Genomic DNA, 20,849 nt, shown 5'->3' on the forward strand with positions numbered 1-20,849 from the left:
TTTCTTCTCAGGCCTACGCGCTGGAAGGGAACCTGGAGCTGGAACTGGTGCGAACCGCCTGCATGTGCAAAGTGGTGATCTGCTGCCGGGTGACTCCGCTGCAGAAGGCCCAGGTGGTGGAGCTGGTGAAGAAGTACAAGAAAGCGGTGACCCTGGCCATCGGAGATGGTGCCAACGACGTTAGCATGATCAAAAGTGAGTAATGTCTGACCGATAGCATGCCCCAGCAAACTGACTCAATGTCGTATTTGCTAACTGGCTTGGCACCAGCAGTGCATCTCTGAGGGGCCTCTGTATGATCCTGTCGTGGCATCAAGAGGTCATGTCCCAGGTTTCTTGTTTTTTGCCTTCAGAATAGACAAAAGCCCACTGGGGTGCAACAAGCCCACCCATAGGTCTGTATGGCCATCATCACAGTGGTAATAAAAAGAACGAACAAGCTTGTTTTAGACGGGGCCTAACTGCCAGGCAGAAAGAAAATTGTCATGCCTGTAAATGGTCTGTATAAAGATCCAGGATTTTTTTAACATTTCCATGTGGCAAGGAAAGAAAATCATCATACTTGTAAATAGTCTGTATAATGATCCAGGATTTTTTTAACATTTCCATGTGGTGAGGCCCTTTGTCAGTTATCTCCCTTGTGCTGTAAAACACAGGCCCCTAGGCCCCTTCACGTCTGAGCATCATTTGATGCTGCATTACCTCAGTGATTTTATGAAAGAGATCCCCTAACTATGTATAATTAAATTAAGATTATTCAGAAGGGCCTATTGCTAATCTTCCTTGTGTTAATTTGCAAGAATTGATTAACTGGAGCCATTTAATTAAGAAAGAAAAGGCTAAGTAGGGAGCTTCAAGGGAGATAAGTCAGGCAGACAGTGAAGAAAGGATAAGAAAAGCAAGTTAAAATGTACGGGATAATTAGAAACTAACCCTACCACTACAAGAGGGTTGGGACTTTGGGATTTTATCAACTCACTGTTCCATGGAAACCTCTGAATCTCACCAACCTTCAGCCATCAAGATTGTCCTCATTAGTTAAAGCTGTATAATTAGCTGTCACATTAAACTTATGTCCGTGTTTAATAAACCCAAGTTGCTATTAAAAGAGACATGACTTTTCTATCTAATTATTTGATTGAACTAATAAAGCCCAAGAAATGTAAAAAGGCTACAGTCTGCCTTGTTCCACTGTGTCTGAGAAATCTATAAGGGGTTCGACAACTTAAAGGTTTTGCTTGTCTGGAATGATGTTTTAAGGTTGTTGGAAGGATATGCTTGCATGTAAATACAATTCATATGACAATATGAAAAAACACTCTTAACTTCTAACAGCAGCAATGATTCGTGCTGTTGGAAAACATGAATTGCCATTGAGCGTGTCATTCCATTCAGATACTACAAGCCAGTTATGGAAAATGTATCAACACAGATAAAATCATAATGCTGCTGAAAAAATTAGTGCCCCCCAATTATTTTTTTTCTTGAATATCTTTACATATGATTTTTTTCTTTTATGCAGGCTGGGAGGGAATTAACACAGTGTCTCAATGAGGGGAATTCTTTTAAGTAGTGGGATTACCCAAACCTTCACTGTACTGACATGACCAATAACCTTCTTGTTGCAGCTGCCCACATTGGGGTTGGTATCAGTGGCCAGGAGGGGATGCAGGCGGTCTTGTCCAGTGACTTCTCGTTCGCACAGTTCCGCTACCTGCAGCGCCTGCTCTTAGTCCACGGCCGCTGGTCCTACATCCGCATGTGCAAGTTCCTCAAATACTTCTTCTATAAGAATTTTGCCTTCACGTTAGTGCATTTCTGGTATGGATTCTTCTCTGGCTTCTCAGCACAGGTAGGTTAGCTTCTGTTTTCTTATGGTTATGTCTAGCATTTTTAAGCAAAGTATCTGAAAATACTTTAAATGGAAATAAAACTTTTTGGATGTGTTCAAACTGACCACAGACATCAAACAATGATGCAGATTACTCAGAGCCTGACCAGTTTGGTGCAGATCTGTGTAAGACCCATGATTGCCTTATTATCACATTTAAAGTAATCAGTTTAACCCCAGATCACCTGCATGCTTCAGTAGCTTATAAGAAAAGCAAATCTCATGCAGAGAAAAATCTTGTGTCAGTTCAAGACAAACCTATTTCCAACACAAAGAAGTACCGAGGAAGCACAGACATGAAAATACCAGTCTTGGGGCTGAGTGTATACCAGCAGGGATGCCCTGCTGCTGCCTGCCTGCAGCCCACAGCCCAACACTGCTCCACCAGGTGGATGCTGCTGTGCAGGCATTTTAGCTCCTTTTTTAAAGTGAGCAGTGACTTCTGCAAATGCAGGCATGCAGGAATGCCTTTCCATGAGCACACAAGAAGAGCCTTACTGGGCCAGGTCAAGGGGCACTTTGGCCCAGTATCCTGTCTGTGGCCAGTAGTGGATACTTAGCAAACAGGACTAGCATAAAGTTATTTGTCCTGTGTGTATTCCCCCATCTTCTGGTAATAAGCAGTTCAGGGCTGCTGAGCTGAAGTCATTTTATACTTTGGGTCTTGATAGTATCTTCAGTCAAGATGTTCCAGAATGGCTGAGCTTGGCAGGACCTCTGGAGGGCATCTGGTCCAATCCCCCTGGTCAAGCAGGACAACCTACAGCAGGTTGTCCAGGACCATGTCCAGGCAGTTTTTGAAGATCTCATAGGAGGGAGATTCCTTTTATAATTGTGTATTCTTTTGAAGAGAAGGAAAAGGCAGCCTTCTGCTAACCCCACGCTCTGTATCTTCTCTTTAGACTGTCTATGACGAGTGGTTCATTACGCTTTACAATTTGGTTTACACCTCCCTCCCGGTGCTAGGAATGAGCCTCTTCGATCAGGTACTGTTTTAATCACTGCTTGTCTCTGGGTACTTTGAGTTGGTTCCATGAAGCAAAAGCAGCTGACTTTTTGGCTAGTTATTGTGATAGCCCCTCAAATAGTTTCTTGCCAGTGAGAACTGAGAGCACATAAAAGGATACATAAGGGAGGAGACTGTATATTATCCTGATCTGGCCCGAGGGTTTCAGTGCATGGTGACATTTTTGGGTTAGGCTGTTGACTACAATAAAAGCTGGCATTGCAACACTCCCCTGGAGTAGTCATATCTTACCAGGTCTTTTCCTGAAGCCAGACAAGTGGCTTTTTAATCACCACACAGAATAACAAATGATGCAAAACTCTGTAGATCTCCTCAGCCAGGTGTTCCAGGCTCAGCCTTTCTAGTGGAGGTCTTCCTGCAGTAATTTCACATACATATTTTTACCTCAATAGAAATACAGCAATAAAGGAATTTTCTAGCCCTTAGCTTCCAGGAAACTCTTAGGAGAACAGGCCATGCAGTATGATTAAGGTGAAACGTACCTTCAATTTTTCAAATGCTTACACTAGTCAAATTTCTCAGCACAAGAAAGGTGAAATTCAGTATGGAAAATGTGTCCAGGTGACCTTGGGATGCAGCATGCTAGTCAGCACAGCTGAATGAATTGTGTGCAAAGCCTTTTCTCATGGAAATGCACATCACAAGGACATGACAGCCTTAAGTGGTCTTGTGTGGTCCGTCGGGTGGGTGCTAGCAAATCTGATCGTCTCCTCTCTACTTTCAGGATGTGGATGATCGTTGGAGTTTGCTGTTTCCTCAGCTATATGTGCCTGGCCAGCAGAACCTCTATTTTAACAAAATAGTGTTTGTCAAGTGCATGTTGCAAGGGATCTACAGTTCCCTCATTCTGTTCTTTATCCCCTATGGGGCCATGTACAATACAATGAGAAGTGATGGGAAAGCCATTGCTGACTACCAGTCCTTTGCACTGATGGCCCAGACCTGCTTACTGATCGTGGTGTCTGTACAGGTAAGGCATCCTTGGTGAAGTTTTTAGGAATCAGTTACTGTTTTATGAAGGCAGCATCTGGAGCGACACTTGGGATTCTGACAGCATTGTGCTTGCTGCTGCATCTTGAATTTCTGCAAAAATAAGTCTTGACACGTGATTATTCTTGGTTCAACAGAACAGCAGCTTTGTCTGTTATGAAAGATCACCGTCACAGGAAGACAGTCCTTGCCTTGGGAAGCTTCACGTCACAGCAGACAAAACAGTTAAGGCTAGGAGTAGAAAAGGACTTATTCCATTTTTTGGGATCGGTTTGAAGTATAGGAAGTATATGTCTGTCTGCTATCAGGCAGTTACTTATAGGGCCTTCATCATGGTGAGACCCCATGCATGGGGCAGATGCTAGAACTACACTTGCTGGAAGAAATAGCTAAGACTTGGAAGGAGGTACAAATTTCAGATTGTACTGACAGGATGAGTGAAATTTCTCAAAACAAAAGCAGATTTATCACACTTCCCTAGCTAATAGTTTCTGCTGTCTGAGGTCATGTAGGCTCCTTCTGCCAACTTTCAGTGCAAGGTCACAGCTTGGGGTGGGAACATAAGCATGGCTCCATTGATGAGAGTATCCTGTCTCCAGTACTGGTCACCAGTCAGTCCTTGAGAAGAGGGCAAGAACAGGGCAAATGTAGTAATTCTTGCCTGGAATGATCTTCCAGCATCCTATGATCTGTGGTTTGGTATTTCTTGAGTCTTGAATGAATAACACTCTTGGGGGCAGCAGTACAAAGTGAAGGACAAGATCTCTGGTGGTGTTCAAAATAAATCTGCTAAATAATTAAGGCACTGAAAACTTCTGTATTGCTCTCTTTTTCAGATTGGCTTGGACACCTCGTACTGGACAGTTGTGAACCAGTTCTTCATCTGGGGCAGCCTTTCTGTTTACTTTGCTATCACCTTCACTATGTATAGTGACGGCATGTACCTGATCTTCACAGCCTCGTTTCCTTTTGTTGGTAAGCTCTTGGACAAAACTGGATTGCACTCGGCTTAACTCTGTCAAGTATTTCTAGTACGTTTTACTGCCTCTCTGAAGGCAATAACATGCTACAGAATATATCAATTTCCTTTCCTACAAGAAATGCCAGGCTATTTCCAAAGGCTGATGGGAATGCTTATTTTGAATCCCATCCATCCATGTGAACATGTGCCATGTTCACTTCCTCGCATAAGAATGCACATTCACACATAGCCAGAGGCCTGATACTTTAAATAAATTTGCTGAGCTGGCTGGAGTATTTTCAGCTACACTTTTACAGTGTTTCCAGATGTCCAATTCTTATGGATATCTGGAAGCATTTTGTTTGCAGAAGGATGTGTGTTCTTCTGTAAATAAGTTGACATGTTGGTATAGTACAGGAGGACATAGAAATACAACATTCATTTAAACATGAGAAAAATACATGTGGCTATAGTGAGCCTTCATCCAAGTTGAATGACAAATGTCCAAGAAAAAGGAAATAAGAGGGATGACCAGCCCTTTGGAGTACTGCGTATGAGGTTTCTAAACGTGTGCAAAAAGTGAAAGATACCATAAAAAAATCTTGGATTGGTGTAGTAATCAATACTTTTATTTCTGGATGAGTTGTAAGCCAAAACCTGTTCTGCCCATCCTTACTGCAATATCAAGGTGCTTGTTCATTTTAGAAATATCTGAGGTTGCAATGTTGCATCAGTTGTTGCAATGTATTTTCCAAGCAGATGGTCATATCCACTGTAAGATGGCTTTTAGTATCAAAAGTGCTGAGTGAGAGAAGGCAGAGTGGCTGTTCAGTTTCCAAAGACAGCTGGTAACTCACTTGCTAGGGATATCTCTACCTGCTGCTCTGTTGGCACTACCGAGGTCAAATTAGCCATAATGCTGAGTGCTACTTAATAAGGTCTCAGTCTGAAGCCGTGTCTAAGGAAACTGTTTCTAGTCTAGACTCAGTCAACTTATTTACTTTAATTTCAGTGGAGTTGTAATACAGCAGAGTTTGGCCAAGTGAAAAGAAAACACTCAGCAACTTTACTGCCAACAGCATCATTAAACCTGGTAATGAGGGTTTTGCAGACTGTTTGCTCTATCCTACGTTCCTTCAGTTTTTGGAGAAGCCAGAAGCCAGCACTCTGGTTTCAAAGAACATGGCAGTATCACGCCACCACATGGCAGATGCTCTGCACACAGAGCCTTTAGGCCACGCTGCCTGTGCACACCCAGAGCAATGCACACTGCTCTCATAAAGGGCTGTGACCCCATCAGCTACTGGGCAGAGTCCATGGGCTTTAGGAAATGCTGCTGGAAAGTAAAAAAAGAGTATTCTTCCTTTGGCACTGGCATCCTAGCAAAAGGTGAGAGGGCCGGACTGCTGCTGAAGGTCTCTTGAATGTTTACATCGGACTTTTGCAGTGATTCGACTCTTTGTAAAGTGATAAAGCACACATTCTGATATCTTGTCTCTCTGAGTAGCTGCCGCAGTTGAGTCTGAACATTGCATTCCTGTCTCAGACAGTGACAATGGTATTGCTGTCCTCTCTGCAGCAAGTTGATATCACTGTTGGAGAAGATGTCTACTTTATATTTTGGTCCGTTTGCCAAGTACTTTGGAGTCATAGTGATTGAATTATGATGTTAAAAAGAATGATGGTGAGAGGCACTACTCCTACGTTTTTAATCGTGTGTTTGTTTTTCAGGTACAGCTCGAAACACCCTCAGCCAACCCAACGTGTGGCTAGCAATCTTCCTCAGCATCGCCCTCTGTGTGCTGCCTGTGGTTGGCTTTCGATTCCTGAAAGCTCAGCTAAAGCCAACTGCCAGTGACAAAGTAAGGAGATGTTTCAGTAAACCAGAAGCCCTCTTACTACCAGCTAGGCTTACTGCGGAGCCATACTGCAGGGGCCTTGCATTGCTCAGAGTGTATGTTCCTGCAGGTGCAAGTGCTGCCGTCCGTCTGGCTTCTAGTCCCTTGAGAAGGAGGACTGAATTTGGGTTTTGGCATAGCTCAAACCATCTGCAGCTGGTACTGAAGCAGAGATTATTTAGATGTGGATTGGGTTGCACTGGAGCAAGGAAGCAGCACTATTTTTAGGTGCAGGGTTTAAGTGGTGGGGCTTGGTGGCAAAGGAGCAGTGTATTTCAGTCCTGCCGCACAATTTTTAGCCTGGCAGACAGCAGCCTTTGCCCTCCACCCAGGCATTCATGTTTGCTGTTTATTTTTATTTTTATTTTTTGACTTCAGAATTTACTTCATTTGTAGCCAGTGGTTATTTGCCCCCTCTGAATCCAGCTGCTCTCCCATGCCCCAGAATTTAACGGTGAGGCCAATAGGGCAAGGAGAGGCTGGGAGAGATGGACAGGGCAGAGAGCGCCGCTCATTACAGCGAATGACCCCCTGCACAAGACCAGCATCACCACAGCTCCCCAGGCTTCCCCTCAAACACGAGCATCTCCTAAATGCTGCTGCCACCTCGTGCTTCCTTCCTCTTCCTGCACTTAGCTGCGAGGCATGAGTGTCTCTGAGCAGAGCCTCAAAGGCGTGCTCCTCAGAGGTCGCCTTGGTCATCCCTGGGATGTCTGCACAACTCCCCAGGTGCTCCAGGGCTCTTGGAGAAGGAGTGAAGGGGAATGTTTGGCCCTTGCAGAGGGGTAGGGGGTTGCTAGAGAAGATCGCTAGGTAGGAAAGTCCTCAGGGCACAGAGGAAGTTCAGATGTGCAAAAATGGGCTGAATTTACTCTTCAGCTGAGTAGAAGCTTGACGTAGCTATGGCCCAGATTGCCATCTTTCATGCATTGGGTGAGCACCTCTAGTGCAAAATCACTTTTATTTTTTTTTTCCTCCAGGAAATGAACTGTCACAAGAGAGGGTTGTTTGGGTTTCCTACTGTATAGAGATCCCCAGCTGGCAGCATAAGAGGAACTTAAATAGAGGCTTGACAATTAGAGATCCAAGTGCCTACAGCATTGTCCCAGGCACGATGGACAGAGGCTGGGCAGCTGGGGATTATCCTGAGCCACTGGCACTTAGCGTTGTCCTTCTGCCTCTGACAGCCCAGTTCTGAATAGATGCCTGTCAGCAGAAGATCTTGGTGGCCATGTGGGAACAGAGAGCCTTCTACCTGCAAATAAAGTGCATCATATTTCTCCCTTCTGCCAAGGGATAAGAGTCCATCGATCATCATTCTCATCATAAAAAGATTTTATTTATTAGAGTTCCCCTGTAGTAGTCTATTTTCTGGATTAAGTAAGCCAATGTTTTGACATTTTCTTATAAATCATGTTTTCTGGACTTTTGGCTATCATTGTGATGACTTTCACATTTTGGATTACTCGACTGAAGCGTTTAAAAGAGCTGCAGCAAAACCCCAGCTGAGGCCTCACAGGGCTGTAAGGAACAATATGCTGAAATCATCTCCACCCGTGTCTTACAGATGACACTCCCAGCAACGCTTTTCAGAATAAGATTTGTTTTTCCTTTTACCAGGCTGCCACCCTGTGCTGCAAGTTCGGTTTCTGCTCTGCAACCCATCCTGCCATCCTCCTGCTTTGTCAATCATTTTTTGGCTTTGAACCCCTGCATTTTTCCCCCTTTCTTTGCTCCTCTTTTGCTGTGCTTCTGAACAATGATGCATTTGTTCCATCTTATTTTCTGATTTCAGGTCCTACTCAAGATCAAAGAAGCCAAAAAGAGGCCGCCTCCACCCTCACCCAAGAGACGCCTGCGTCGGACCAGCACGCGCCGCTCCGGCTATGCCTTCTCTCACCAGCACGGCTTCGGGGCGCTCATTATGTCGGGGAGAAACATGCGGCCAAAATCACCTTTTGCTACAACGGGAACATTTTCACCCAATAGTGACAAACATAAACACAAGGGACTGTAAGAACCCAAACCAACCAAACTGAACCAAAAAGGGCTGTTGGGAGAGGAGGCTGTGCTCCCTGCAAAGCACCGAGCCCGTGGCTGCCCAGAGCTCTGTCCTCTGGGCTACCAAAGCAAGGGCTTGGGCCTTTCCTTTCTCCCACATGCACTCTCTGGACTCAGCTCCTCTTCCAAAGACGTGTCCTGCTCCTGGGGAAGGAGGGGCAGGGGGAAGCAAAGACACCGTGTGGTATCTCAGAGGGCCTCCCTGGTGTGAGATTATGCTGTGGGAGGCTCCCTGAGTTTGTTTGTAACGCTACTTTTTTCTCCCCTTACATACCTCAGAGCAAAGTGAAGTCCAGGCTGCGGAAAAGGCTGAATTGGCAATGTCCTTCTCAATCATGTGCCTTTGGGTCTATCATGAATCCACTGTGGGCCTTATTACTGGGGTGACAGCATTGACCCCAGGTGTGCCTTAGGTCCAGCCACACAACCCCCAAATCAACAGTCTCTGTAATACGTGCAATTCTGTAGCCTTTTAACTATTTTGTACAGAAGCACTTTGGAAGGGATGAGTTTGAAGTAACCTCCTTCCAATCCAACAGTTAATTCTGTTTCTCAAAAGGAGGCCAGTGCCCCAAACCATCCTCTTCCTGCATATGCAGCCAAGAGTGCAAGCTCAGAGACATTCCTAGTTGGTTGAGGGACAAGGACTCGGCATTCATCAGTTTGCCCTGTCTTGTCTGCAATGCAAATCCGCTCTTGTTGCAAAAGACCTTTGTCCTCACAGCCATCTCAGGTTTTGTAGCTGGGCACTAGCCATTTCATTTAGACTTAAAATAGAAGGGCAAAAGGAGTTCAGGCACCCACATAGATCAAGCCATAAAATCCAGCACGGAGAAGCCCGTATCATGGCTAGGGCTCATGTGAGCCTCCAGCACCAGGTGAACTTCCCACCATAACAGACTGAGGCACATGCAGTGTTTGACTGGATGGAAATCATGCAAGAAATATCAGAGGCTAAGATGCTATTTCACTGCTGGCATGGGTTGTCCTGCCCTTTATTCTGCTGGTGCTGTGAGTAACAGATGAAGCGTGACCTGGTTGTCCTCTCACCCACCCTGCTGCCTGATGTGGTCAAGTTTCAGAGGATCTTAGTGAGGGCTCAGGGGCCTCTGCTGAGTTTCTCTGTGCTGGCTGGTATTTTGTTTGGGAAAGGTTCATCCGTCAATCACAAGTTCTAGAGAGCAGAAGGCTCCACCAAATCCTATCAACCTGACTGCCAGCAGAGGGACCTGGTGAATTGGTGGTGATCTCTAGATGCTGGGATTTTCTCATGGGTTTGTAACACCAGTACCATAACCAGCAGGGTTACTGGGTGGAAGGCCAGTGTGGCAGCATGAGGATCCGTCCCTCAGTGCTGCTGAGCTGTCTAAATGGGGATTTTTTTTTTTGTGCAGAGGACTAAGCAGCTTTGGCTGTTACATTTTCTCATCTCCTTTATACAAATTTAGACTCTTCCCTAGTATGGAATTAGAATTTTTGCACACTAACCATCTGGTATTTAGTGGGAGCACTCTGCCTTGAGTCTCTGAGCTATCAGTGGAGGCAATCTATGATGGCAAGAGGCCAGCAATGTCCCCACTTCATCAGGTCTGCATACAACACCTTGCTGCCTGTGGTCCCAGTTTCAGCAGTTACAGTACAACAGTATGAAATTGTTTAAGCGCTAATAGAAGGTTTCATCTCCCTGTGTTTAACTCAGCACAGATAAAAAAAACAGTCTGTTGCACCTGCTGCTCTGGGAGGCTCCTTGCAAACTGCGGTATTGAATTTCAGCATAGGCAGTGCAAACTAGAACTGGGACTGGATCCAGACTTCATCAGGCAGGAGCTGCTTGCTAGGGAAGGAGCAAATTCTAATCCAGTTATCTCCCCTGCAAGGGGATATCTAAATAAAGTGAGAGCCTGAGGAAACTGCTGTGATAGTTGGTGCTTCACCTTTCCCTTTGCAGAAGCAATCATGGCTTTCTGGTTAGGATGATGTCTTTCACAGTCAGCATCTCCAGTGTGAGAGGAAAAAGGAGAGTGAGGAGAGTGTGTGCAGGTAAGCAGACATCCCTGCAACACCCAGCCTGGCGTGTGGACTGAGAGCCCTATCAAAGCTGTTCCCAGCATGTCATGCAGCAGCTTTTAATGCTGATCAGCAGAGGCAGAGCTTTTGTTGAGAGCGAGGAAACTCTGAGACTGTGTCACTCTTGTCACAAGGTTTACATACAAAGCACCTTCTGGCTAAAGGGGATTTGCAAAGGCTGCAGAGGACGTGCAGGGGCTGATGGATCTGTTGGGGAACTTGTTCCAGCTACAACTATTTCAGTGGCTTTGACCAGATCGACATTTGAGACATATCAGCTGGCAGTGATGTTTGTCCTACATCACTCCTGATTTTGTAAAATATTTTTTTTTTTAATAAAAAGAGAATATTGGGATGATTGATTTGTTGCCAGCCTGCTAATTGATCAGAAGTGTTTATAACCATCCAGTTAGGTTGTTCCTGGGTCTGCTAAGTGGCGGGATGGGCTCTGGGAGGACGGATCTGAGATAACAGTGCTTTTAATGTGGTGTCCTGACTCGGGGAACAATCGGGAAAGCAAGGAAGCTGCAGGGAACTACTAAGAGCAGCAAGACGCTAGGAAAAGCCCTGCGGGCGGTGGTCGTGCTGGAGCTGCTCTTCCCGAACTTCTCTGCTACCCTGCAAGGGTGCTCTTATCAGAGGTCTTATCGTAGATGTTTTTCTGAGCTTCTGCTGCCACTGCGGCCGCACAGGCCAGATTCGATCTCCTTCTGCAGCCGGATTTTCTCCGAGCAGGACGCTCTCGCAATTTTGCACTCTTACAAATAACCAAAGCAGCTGAACGCGATCGCAGGGGAGGGGGGGGGGGGGGGGGGGGGCTCTTTCTGCCGCTTGCTTCACCCTGCGGCAGCCCCAACCTTTCGGGCAAGGATCCCCGGGACGGAGCCTCCCCCCGGAGCTGCCCCGGGGGCGGTCACGGCTGGGGGGGCCGAGGGGGGCGGACAGCAGCGAGGCCCCGCCTCGGCGCCCGGCTGCAAACAGCGGAGCGGCACCGGCTGGGTGAGCGGGGCTGGGGCCGGGGGGGAGGTCGTGGGGGGGCCCCGGGGGGCTGGGGATGCTCGCAGGGGATGCGAGCTGTTGTGTAATGGTTAAAGGAGAGCTTGAGGACGGCCGTTTGGTCTTTTTTGGAGGTCTTCTGTTTGAGAGAGAGATCCTCCCCCCCCCCCCCCAAAAAAAAAAATCCCCGTTTCATTTATTTATTTGTTTGTTTGTTTGTTTATTTTTTCTATGCATTATTCTGTAACACAGAGGTTTGTGCACAGCTTCTGCTGTAGCACCTACATTCTCACTGCCCCACGGTTTTGGGGTCAGGAAAGACAATGCTTTAATGCTGACCAGTGAGTGATACGGTTACTTCTTGTATACAGCAGCAGAGAGGGGGAGGGCACAGCAGAGCATCTCCTCCCCCCTCTGCTCCCCCAGAATGTGACAGTGGAATATCACAGTGAAATATCGGTGAAACACCTAGAGGGTTCTCTAGGTAGCTCCTGCTGGGCTCCTGGCAGCTCTCACCTCGTCCGTGTGCATCCACACAAGGCTCTTGCACTGACCTGTAGCCTGGAAGTCACTAATCATAAGCAGCTCCTATGGCACGGGAGGGTGAGGGAGTGCCACGTGCTGGCCCCAAGATCTCTAGGGGGTGTGATTCTCAGCAAGGACTGTCGCAAGAAGGGAGCCCTCTGAATAGTGACCCCTGCTAATTCCCAGCTGGGACCAAGGGTGGGCACGTAATGGACCTCGTGGGTACCTTTGGGCAGAGGTGCTGTGTGCTGTAACCCCTTCAGAGCACTGACAAAACTCATCCTAAAACCAGCTGTGCCAGCTGGAAGCTGGAAGGCTTCCTCTTCAGATGCTTGATTTTTTTTCCCCTCTCATTTTCAGCCTAAATGTGTTCACAGCACATTCACTCTCTCGTTGTGCCAGCATTATCCTTTTGCTTCAGCAGTTTTGTTTGTCTCCTGTGATATATTTAGAGAGCAATCCTATACGCTCTCTGCCTACATTTGGCTAGGCTAAACAAGCCAGGCTCTTAAGTTTCTTCTTGTTTGATAGGTTTTCTGTTTCCCTGAGGCCCTTTATGCACCTGTTCATTTGAGTTTATCATTTTTAAATGCAGATGACCAGATTTGTTTTGTATGGTGCTCCTGTCACCAGTGCCTGTACAATTGTGCTGATGGTTTGCTGCCTTGTCTAGCCTGCATTTGCTTTTCTTATGTCCACATCATCTCTGCAATCCCCCGGGCAGTTCGTGGTTATTATTCTGAGCTTTGCTGTCAATACGCACAGTTGTCCAGCTCTGTACTTGCAGCAAAGCTCTCACTCAGGCAAACTAATACCACAGGACATGGGGAGAATGAAGCTTGAAAATGCACCTTTCCTTCAACACATACTTTTTGAGTAGATATAAATCTTCTTGTTCTGACTTTGTAAGCATGTTGTTTATTGCAATGGGAAGAACGCTGGCGCCAGTCCATGCTGGTGCCTCTCTGGGGAGACTTAACCCGGAATTTAGTGGCAGAGGGTTGCCCATTTCAGACAGCCTCAGGACTGGGTGCTTTGGACAGAGGCCCCCGGTCAGGCCACGTTCCTGTGCATCCATCCATCTAGGGTACCCAGCACCCAGAGTTCCTGTGTGCCTGGATGAAGTCGAGGTATTAGGTAAATAAACACTTCTTGTCTCTTGCTGCCTCATGTCTGATGATGTGGGAAGGAGCTGCAGTCATCATAGCATAAGTCTGTGCATGCTTTAAACTGATGCCCTCAGGGGCTTCTCCATGAGCCTGGTAAGGGCTTTATCTGCACCTGCTGATATTTCGGCCACTGTGAATGTGCTGGGGTGAGGGAGCTGTCATTTCTCCCAGCGAAGGCGAGTTTCTAGCCTCAGCCCCCTGCCCAGGAGCAGGTTTCGGTGCTCTGGACTGGGTTCCTGAAGTGGCTATGCTACCAGGCTCAGAAGAAGTGCACGGAGCCGTTCTGACCAGGCTTGATCCAAGAACACCGTTGGCCATAGGTGCAGCTCAGCTGCAGTTTGGTTTTCCCAAAACTAGCCTGCTGCTGTCCTACTTTTTATAATTCACCCAGAAGTAGATTTTTTTTTTCTCCTGCTGGTGCTGTGAAGGAGCATCCTCTCTCCTGTGGCTCCCAGCGTGAAGGGGAGTGGGTCTTGTCCCCCCCGTCTCCCTGCTCGTGCTGGATGGAGCTGCTGCGCCGAGCCTTTCTGCGCAGAGCCAAGCCCTCTGCCAGACCCCAGGGCTATAAATGGACCTGGCCTCTTCCACGCCCTCCCAGCAGCACGAGATGCTGCGGGAAATCGGAGCGAGGCCAGGATTCCTCTGAATTAGGAAAACAAACCTTCCTACCGCTGCCTCATGGCAGGACCTCTGTCAGTTTTGGCTTCGGGGGCAGCTATCTGTGCCCCCAGGAAGGCAGTGCTGCAGAGCTGGAGGTCTGCACTATGAGGGCAGGTGGTCCCCGACCTGCATGCCACGCAGGGGCAGACCTGGAGGTGCTGTCACCCCTGGCCACCCCACGCACGGCACCGCAGATGTCTGTCTGATCCCAGTGCTGTGTCCCGAGGGAAGACCAATGGTACTGCTGCTGGCTGCATCCTGCTTCCACATCGTATTAGGCACTTAATAAAAGAAGCCTGGCTTCTTGCACAAACCCCTGTTTGCCTCCCTTAGCTTTGGGATTTACGACAGAGATCCTGGGATCTTTGAGCCTTACGTCTCTCCTGCGAGGCGGGGAGGATCAGTGCCGTCTTGTTCCGCAAGCGCTGGGACCAGGAGCGTGCAGAGCAAGGTGACTCAGGGAGACAGTAGCTGCCCTGAATCTTAAACTGAAGTCTTTGTGTCAGCTTGAGCAGAGTGCTACCCCCCGTCAGGCCATTCATTCCATGCACAGTGCAGGTCTGTATTTAGAAAACTAATTTGTACTCTTGTGTTTAAGAAACAGAGTCTGACAGTCTCCTGGTTGATGTGCTTCAGAGAGGCTGCTGGGCCAGGTCCCTGCCTGCTGGCCTTTCACTGAGTGGTGGTTTTGCATCCTTGGGGCTTGGCAGCACCTAGAGGCTTCGTTACCTGCTGGCTAATGAGCCCTCAACAACCTGCAGGCTGTGGTTAAGGGAACATTTAATATTCAGAAGGTGTGAGCCTGGTTTGTTGCTGCCAGTGCCTGCAGTTCTGCTTCTGGTTCAGTTTTTGCTGGGGCAGCAGATGCTGTCTGACACCTTTGGCTGCGCAGGGTGCCTGGCTCCTTGTGTTTTTTTGCTCTGCAGTGGCTGGGTTGTGCTGCAGATCGAGTGGGCTGGCAGAGCAGGTGTGCAGCGAGCAGTACGTCTGCTCTGTTTTCAAGTGAGCTGCACAGTGTCATAACCCAGCCCGCTCACAGGGCTTATGGTTTGCTAAAACCTCCTTTCTGTCTCTCTGCTGGGACTGCAGACAAAATTTTGCAGGGATGGGGGGTAGATGAGGTGCTTCCTCCAGCCTTTCCCCACTCCGTCAAGCTGCTGTGGCAAGGGTATCTCTGTGGAATTAATGAAATTAAGTTATCATGTGTAGATGTAGCTGCCTGATGTTGTTTCCTGTGGTTAGCTCTGCTGAAGCCGGGCCAGGCATCAGATCCTGTGGGTTTGCCAGCTCGACTTGGAGCACTTCAGGGGAAGCTTGTCTGGGAGGAGTTTTAATGCTTGCTCTGTCCCTGCCAGATGTTCAGGGAGGCTGCTTCCCCCAGCTCTGCTTGGCCTCACGCAACCTGCCTTCTGCTGAACACTTAATTCCCAGTTCTTCACCGAAGGATACGTGCAAGGGTGTTTCCTGAGCGTAGGTCTGTGATGCGGAGTGTGACCATCCTGCTGCTGTCACGGTTGTGCTCCCACACCCACGGCTTTGAGACTCTGCCTGGCAAAGCCTGTGGTGTGTCCGCCAGGTGTCTGCGACGGGGTGAGGGACTGGGAGGGCCGGAGCAGAGCATGAACCAGCAGTTACCATCAGGGCTGTCCCATGCAAAGCTCCACAGCTCCCCGCATCAGGCCACAGTGGGGGATCCCACTGAGATGGGGCAGCACAGGCTGTTAGAAACGCCTTCCTGGTGACGTGCCACCTGCTGCAGTCCTCTGCTGTCTCCCTCTGTCAGGCTGGGAGCCAGTCTGCCCCACTCCACCATGGTCTCCAGTTTATCAGAGGAAGGGCAAGGCCTGTCTGTGCCTTTTCCTGTCACTCCTTTCCTCCGTCACTGCTCTGCAGGGAAGGCAGAGGCGGAGGAGCAATTTCTGGCTGGGGTGGTGGGAGTCCTGGTGCCTTTGGCTGGAGGGAGTGATGGCAGCAACACCCGCAGCCTTTTGCGTGGGGGGGCCACATAGGTCTCAGTTCGCCCTGCAGCACAGCAGTGCTTTTGCCACGGAAGGGGCTGGGATGGATTTGGTAATGCTTGCGTCTCAGCCAAGCCAAGATGATGTCCCCGGAGCGATGCTTCTCCCAGAGGATGCCACAATGAGTTATGTCCAAGCACGGGGTTTGATACTCCATCATTGCACTGTGCCTGCTGAGTCCCAGCCTTGGTTCCTTCCCTCCTCCTGGAGGAGGGACCTCACACTGCAAATTTTCTAACTTTTTTTTTTTTTTTGATAGCAAATCTGAAAGCACTTGCAGGTGGAAGAGACTGGTGCAGGCACAGCAGTGTGCCAGGCATGGCAGTGGCTGTTGCAGAGAGCACACCAGCTCAGCCAGCCACTGCTGCCCAGCCAGGAGAGGAGCGAGGTGTTGGCTCCTATCTCTTCTCCTCTGAGCTTCTGGTTAGGATCCAATTTATGTCCTGATGGAACAAAATCTGGATTCTTTGAGCTTCTTCATATAGTGCTGGGTGTTTGTTCTAACCATCCAAATGTCTAGCTCTACAGAAAGGGCAAGGAGCAGGCTTGCTCCATCTTTTCCAAGTTCCGTGTTGTAATTTCCTCCACAATCTCAGTAGTAAATATCTCCAGCCTCCCTCCACTGAGAACTGGGAAGGGCTGGAAATGCACTGCCTTGCTGATGGCAGAATGCCTGAGATGCTCCTTTTAGGAGCAGTAGCAGGAGCTGCTGTTACTTGCTGCTCACCCCACTGAAATTTTACCAAACCAGTGTTTTGTTTCTGTGGAAGCTGGCTGAGGCTGTAACAAAAGCAACCAGACAGTAATGGTCATGCAATTTTTGTCTGCCATTCAGCTTGTTGCAGGTGGATTCTTAACTGCTGGGGCCTGAGTCTGGCATCACAGCAAGACGGAGATTTGGGGAATGCTGGACGTGGAACTGAGTAATAATTTTACTTCTGCCTTATTCTTGTAAAGAGCTGAATGCAAATCTGTGCACTCCAACATTTGTGCCTCTTTCAGTGGGCCAGATAAAGAGTTTAAAGTCCCTGTAGCGTTGCCCAGCTCCCTGCTCCCTGCAGAGAGAGAAAAAAAAAAAAAAAAAGCCTCTTGGCAGCCTCAAGCTGTTTTTAAACGAGACAAATGCCTGAGGTGCCTGTCTGCCAGAGCCTCCAGCCTGTACATCGAGTCCCTTTTTAGCATGCTTCTCCCTGCCTCTATATCTGGCTCTCGTTCCTTGCTCGGGGAACGTGACCTCATCATTGTTTTGGTATTTCCAGTGATTCAGCCTGGTCTGGGGCAGGGAGGAGTCGTTCCTGGGGCGGACGGGCGGGTGTTTGTGCGTTGCTGGAATTCCAGCATGGTGCAGCCCCAGCCCTTCCGCTGCCTTGACAGCTCTCCTCCAGCCCTCAGCTGATGCGCTGCATTCCTGCCTGGCAGATGGCCTGGGCACAGCTGGGAGAGGCACCCCAGCTCCTGCTTTCGGGGCCGATGGGGATCTTTGCTGCCTACATGCCTTGGTGAGGGCGAAGGAAGCTGAGAGCAGTGGTGTGCGTGCCTGGGACAGCCACGAGGAGCCTGCTTTAGGGGTGGAAAATGAGCTTTGCAGAATGCTTGTAACTATTTCCAGGCTGCAAGCGTCCCGTAATGAACTTAACTTCACAACAGCTGCAGAAGCTTGGTAAGTGTTATGGTGCTTGTTTCACAGGTGGGGAAACTGAGGTACGGGACAGGGTAGTGGTCTGCTTGAGGTCTTACGCAGCTGGAGCTGGGAAAGTAAACTCCCACGGAGCGATGCTGACCGTGCCTGTCCTCTCCAGTACTGTCTGGATTCCTCCAGCGACTGCGGGCAGCGGGTCAGACCGAGGTGGAGCAGTGCTCGTAGGGAGGAGCAGCTTCTAAAGCAAGATGAGGCCAGGCTGTGCAGATGCCTAAACCACATCTTCCGTGGGTATCACTTCCCTGAAGGCAAAGGGGAGAGCTTGCTGCCAGCATTCCCCAGCCAAGGTCAGTGCTCGTGGCAGGCTGTGGATGCCGCAGGGCTCTCACTTGTGCCTCAGCAGGACTGTAGTTGCTGCCGATGCCGTAAGCCTTATTCCAGCTTTAATCTAAACACTCTCAGCTGCTTTATTTGAGCTTGGGTTGTTGTGAATGGTTTTAAAACTGTTTGGGACTATCCAGAGGTTAGCCATTCCCTGGCTGAGACCAATTTGGCTGCAGATGCTGCTTGGTTGAAGACATGGCTTCAGTGTTGTCTTGCTTAGCAGTGAACCAGTCTGTCACTGTGCAGGAATAAATCATGAAGGCTCATCATGTTTGGAGAGGCAGCCTCTCTGTGGAGCCCCTGTTGATGAACAGGTCCTTGGAAACGCGGTCCTGTCTTAATTTTGTTTCAGACAGACTTGGGGATTGGCACCTGGCACCAGATTTACTGTTGTTACACTGTGAAGTTTTCCCTTTATTTTTGTGCAAGAGCATCCCAGAGCTAGGAGAGCATCCCATCCCAAGCATAGCTGGGCTGTGCCGTGGTGGAGACTGCACCATGGAGGGGAAAAGCACAAAGCACCTTGCTCACTGTAGCCTGGGGAAGGGATATCAGCAGGTGCAGAGCAAGGAGTTTTAACCCCAACAACTGTCCTTCCCTTGTTTTCTGGGGACAGGAGACAACAGGTGATGCAGCCACGCTGCTCTCATCAATAGGGAGCATTTCGGGCTGGCTTAATGCCTGGCTAGCTGCGCCATGCTTGTAGGCATCACCAGGACATAGACCTGTTACACTGGGGTCCCTGTGCCCTCCTTAAAGCTAGGTTAACAGTATTCACCGATGTGATTGACCTAAGTCAGCCGTTTTCAATCTTTCTCTTTTGAGGCTAGATGGTATTTTTTCAGAGGAGATCTCCCCAGCCTCTACAGTATACACATCAGTTGCTACCAAACTCTATGGGCTCCCTGTTCTTTGTCACTGGTGGCTCCCAGAGGTCGCTGATGGGAGCTGTATGCCCGTCTGGCATCAGGCATAGTGAAAATAGGCTGTGCCCGCTGTGGTATGCACCCTGAAACAGTTCCTTCTCAGCCTCTTGCGGAGGTCTTTTAGTGGGTGGTAGCTGAAACCTGCTAAACCTCTCTACTGCTGGTTCCAGCTGTGGGGGCAAAAAGCAAAGCCCCCAAACCCCTTGACACACTGCTTCTTTGCTGAGCTGGTCCCTATCCTCCCCATCTTCCTTATCTGGTCCAAGCTGCAATCCAGTTGATAAATTACCCTGAAGTGGGAGAGAAAAGAAGAATCCTAACAGGAGGTGCCAGAGGCAGTGAACTGGGGAGAGATGGTAAATCCCAGTGACCTGATGGTAAATCCCTGTGCATGGGGAGATGGACGGTGAGGGCGGACTGCTGCCCCACGAGCTGGTCTCACACACACACGGATGGAGCAATGTTTTTCTTCCCAGCCGTGATGAGACGCAGGAGCAGCGTGTGCCAGAGGAGGTGTGGGGCTGGAGTATCTCCTGTTGGGTGTAGGGTGGAAAACTGCACGGGTCTGCATTACTGCTAGTGGTTGCTGTGCCTGGATTTGTAGGAGCATGGAGCTGGGCGTCCCCACGTCCAACAGCTGCCCTCCCACCCCGCTGCAGGAGCAGGCAGGCGGTGGAGTCGGCGGCACAGTCCCATCACACCGCCTTCTTTCTGAGCTTGCTCTAAATGGCTCTCTGTAACACGAGCCGCATTGCAGCCATAGTCCTCTCCAGAGGGCATCTGTATTTACACTGGGGCTTTCATTAGCAATCCCGCTCTTGCATGGCCAGCAGCCTGCAGCCCTCGCTCGTCTCTCCTGCCCACACGCTCAGGGAGCGAGACGAGCACCCTGGCACCGCTGTCCCCTAGGAGAGGCAGGTGACTGGGGGCTAGAGGAATCCCTGAGCCTGCTCCCCTCTGGAAGAAGCGCCCTGTCATCTTTCCCCGCCATCCTGCAGCAACAGGGGGGGCTGCCTGCGGAGTTTCCCCCCAGCCAGGCTCACTGATCCCCAAGACAGCGCGGGGACAAGCTGGGTTCGCTTTGGATGATCGCTGGCTCTGCGGGCTGTGTTCCTCCTGCTGCTCTCATGCAGTTGCTGCTGTGCCCGACTCCCAGCCACAGCAAGCTGAGCCCGCCATCCGGGGAGACTGTATCTGGCAAGGTAGGAGCTGATCCCTTCCAGTTGTTCTGCTAAAAGGGGTGTGATCAGTCCTGTCCCACCTGGAGAGAGTGCTTCAAGGAGTAGTGCGTATCTGGTTTGATGCTGCATTCTGCTGTGGCTCCGATGACCAGGCAGTATGCTGCTTCACGGGAACAAAATGCATACAACCATCTTGTTTTTACCTATACACTGGAAAATCAAACCCTGTCTCCCTTTCTGCTCCATCATAGTGCTCTGATACCCCAGAGCCTGTCTCCCTTCCCTGTTCATGTGCAGCACCCTGTGCATTTTCTACAAGTCGTGTCACCTGCTTCTCTGGGTGACAGTAGGGTCTCTTTGGAAGCAGGGAGCAGTCTGGATGTGTCCTGGCAGAAGGGCAGAGGGAGAAGAGACTCACGGAAGGCAAAAAACAAGGAATTTCAGTAGGCATGGAAA

General features: G+C 49.2%; 2 protein-coding genes across 12 annotated transcripts in view; both read left to right on the plus strand.

Moving 5' to 3' along the window:
- LOC106048544 (phospholipid-transporting ATPase ID-like) overlaps nucleotides 1-11,253 on the plus strand; it is an 81,888-nt gene extending 70,635 nt beyond the window's left edge. For all 4 annotated transcript variants that reach the window (XM_066987982.1, XM_066987981.1, XM_066987980.1 and 1 more), the window contains exons 22-28: nucleotides 12-195; nucleotides 1,629-1,852; nucleotides 2,794-2,877; nucleotides 3,643-3,888; nucleotides 4,745-4,883; nucleotides 6,601-6,731; nucleotides 8,563-11,253. In XM_066987982.1, the coding sequence (XP_066844083.1) occupies nucleotides 12-195; nucleotides 1,629-1,852; nucleotides 2,794-2,877; nucleotides 3,643-3,888; nucleotides 4,745-4,883; nucleotides 6,601-6,731; nucleotides 8,563-8,784 (1,230 nt within the window). In that variant the 3' untranslated portion in view covers nucleotides 8,785-11,253. The remainder of the gene's footprint in view (nucleotides 1-11; nucleotides 196-1,628; nucleotides 1,853-2,793; nucleotides 2,878-3,642; nucleotides 3,889-4,744; nucleotides 4,884-6,600; nucleotides 6,732-8,562) is intronic.
- Nucleotides 11,254-11,768: 515 nt separating this feature from the next.
- The window catches only part of RUSC2 (RUN and SH3 domain containing 2), a 54,380-nt gene continuing 45,299 nt past the window's right edge, over nucleotides 11,769-20,849 (plus strand). For 2 of the 8 annotated variants that reach the window (XM_066987646.1, XM_066987644.1), the window contains exon 1: nucleotides 11,769-11,894. The gene's annotated coding sequence lies outside the window, so the exon portion shown is untranslated. Of the gene's footprint in view, nucleotides 11,895-17,550; nucleotides 17,924-18,383; nucleotides 20,415-20,849 lie in introns of those variants that run through there. The other 6 variants (XM_013200526.3, XM_066987647.1, XM_013200522.3 and 3 more) reach the window with 4 other exon arrangements.

This window comes from Anser cygnoides, chromosome Z (genome assembly GCF_040182565.1).
Source record: "Anser cygnoides isolate HZ-2024a breed goose chromosome Z, Taihu_goose_T2T_genome, whole genome shotgun sequence".
NCBI classification, from domain to species: Eukaryota; Metazoa; Chordata; class Aves; order Anseriformes; family Anatidae; genus Anser; species Anser cygnoides.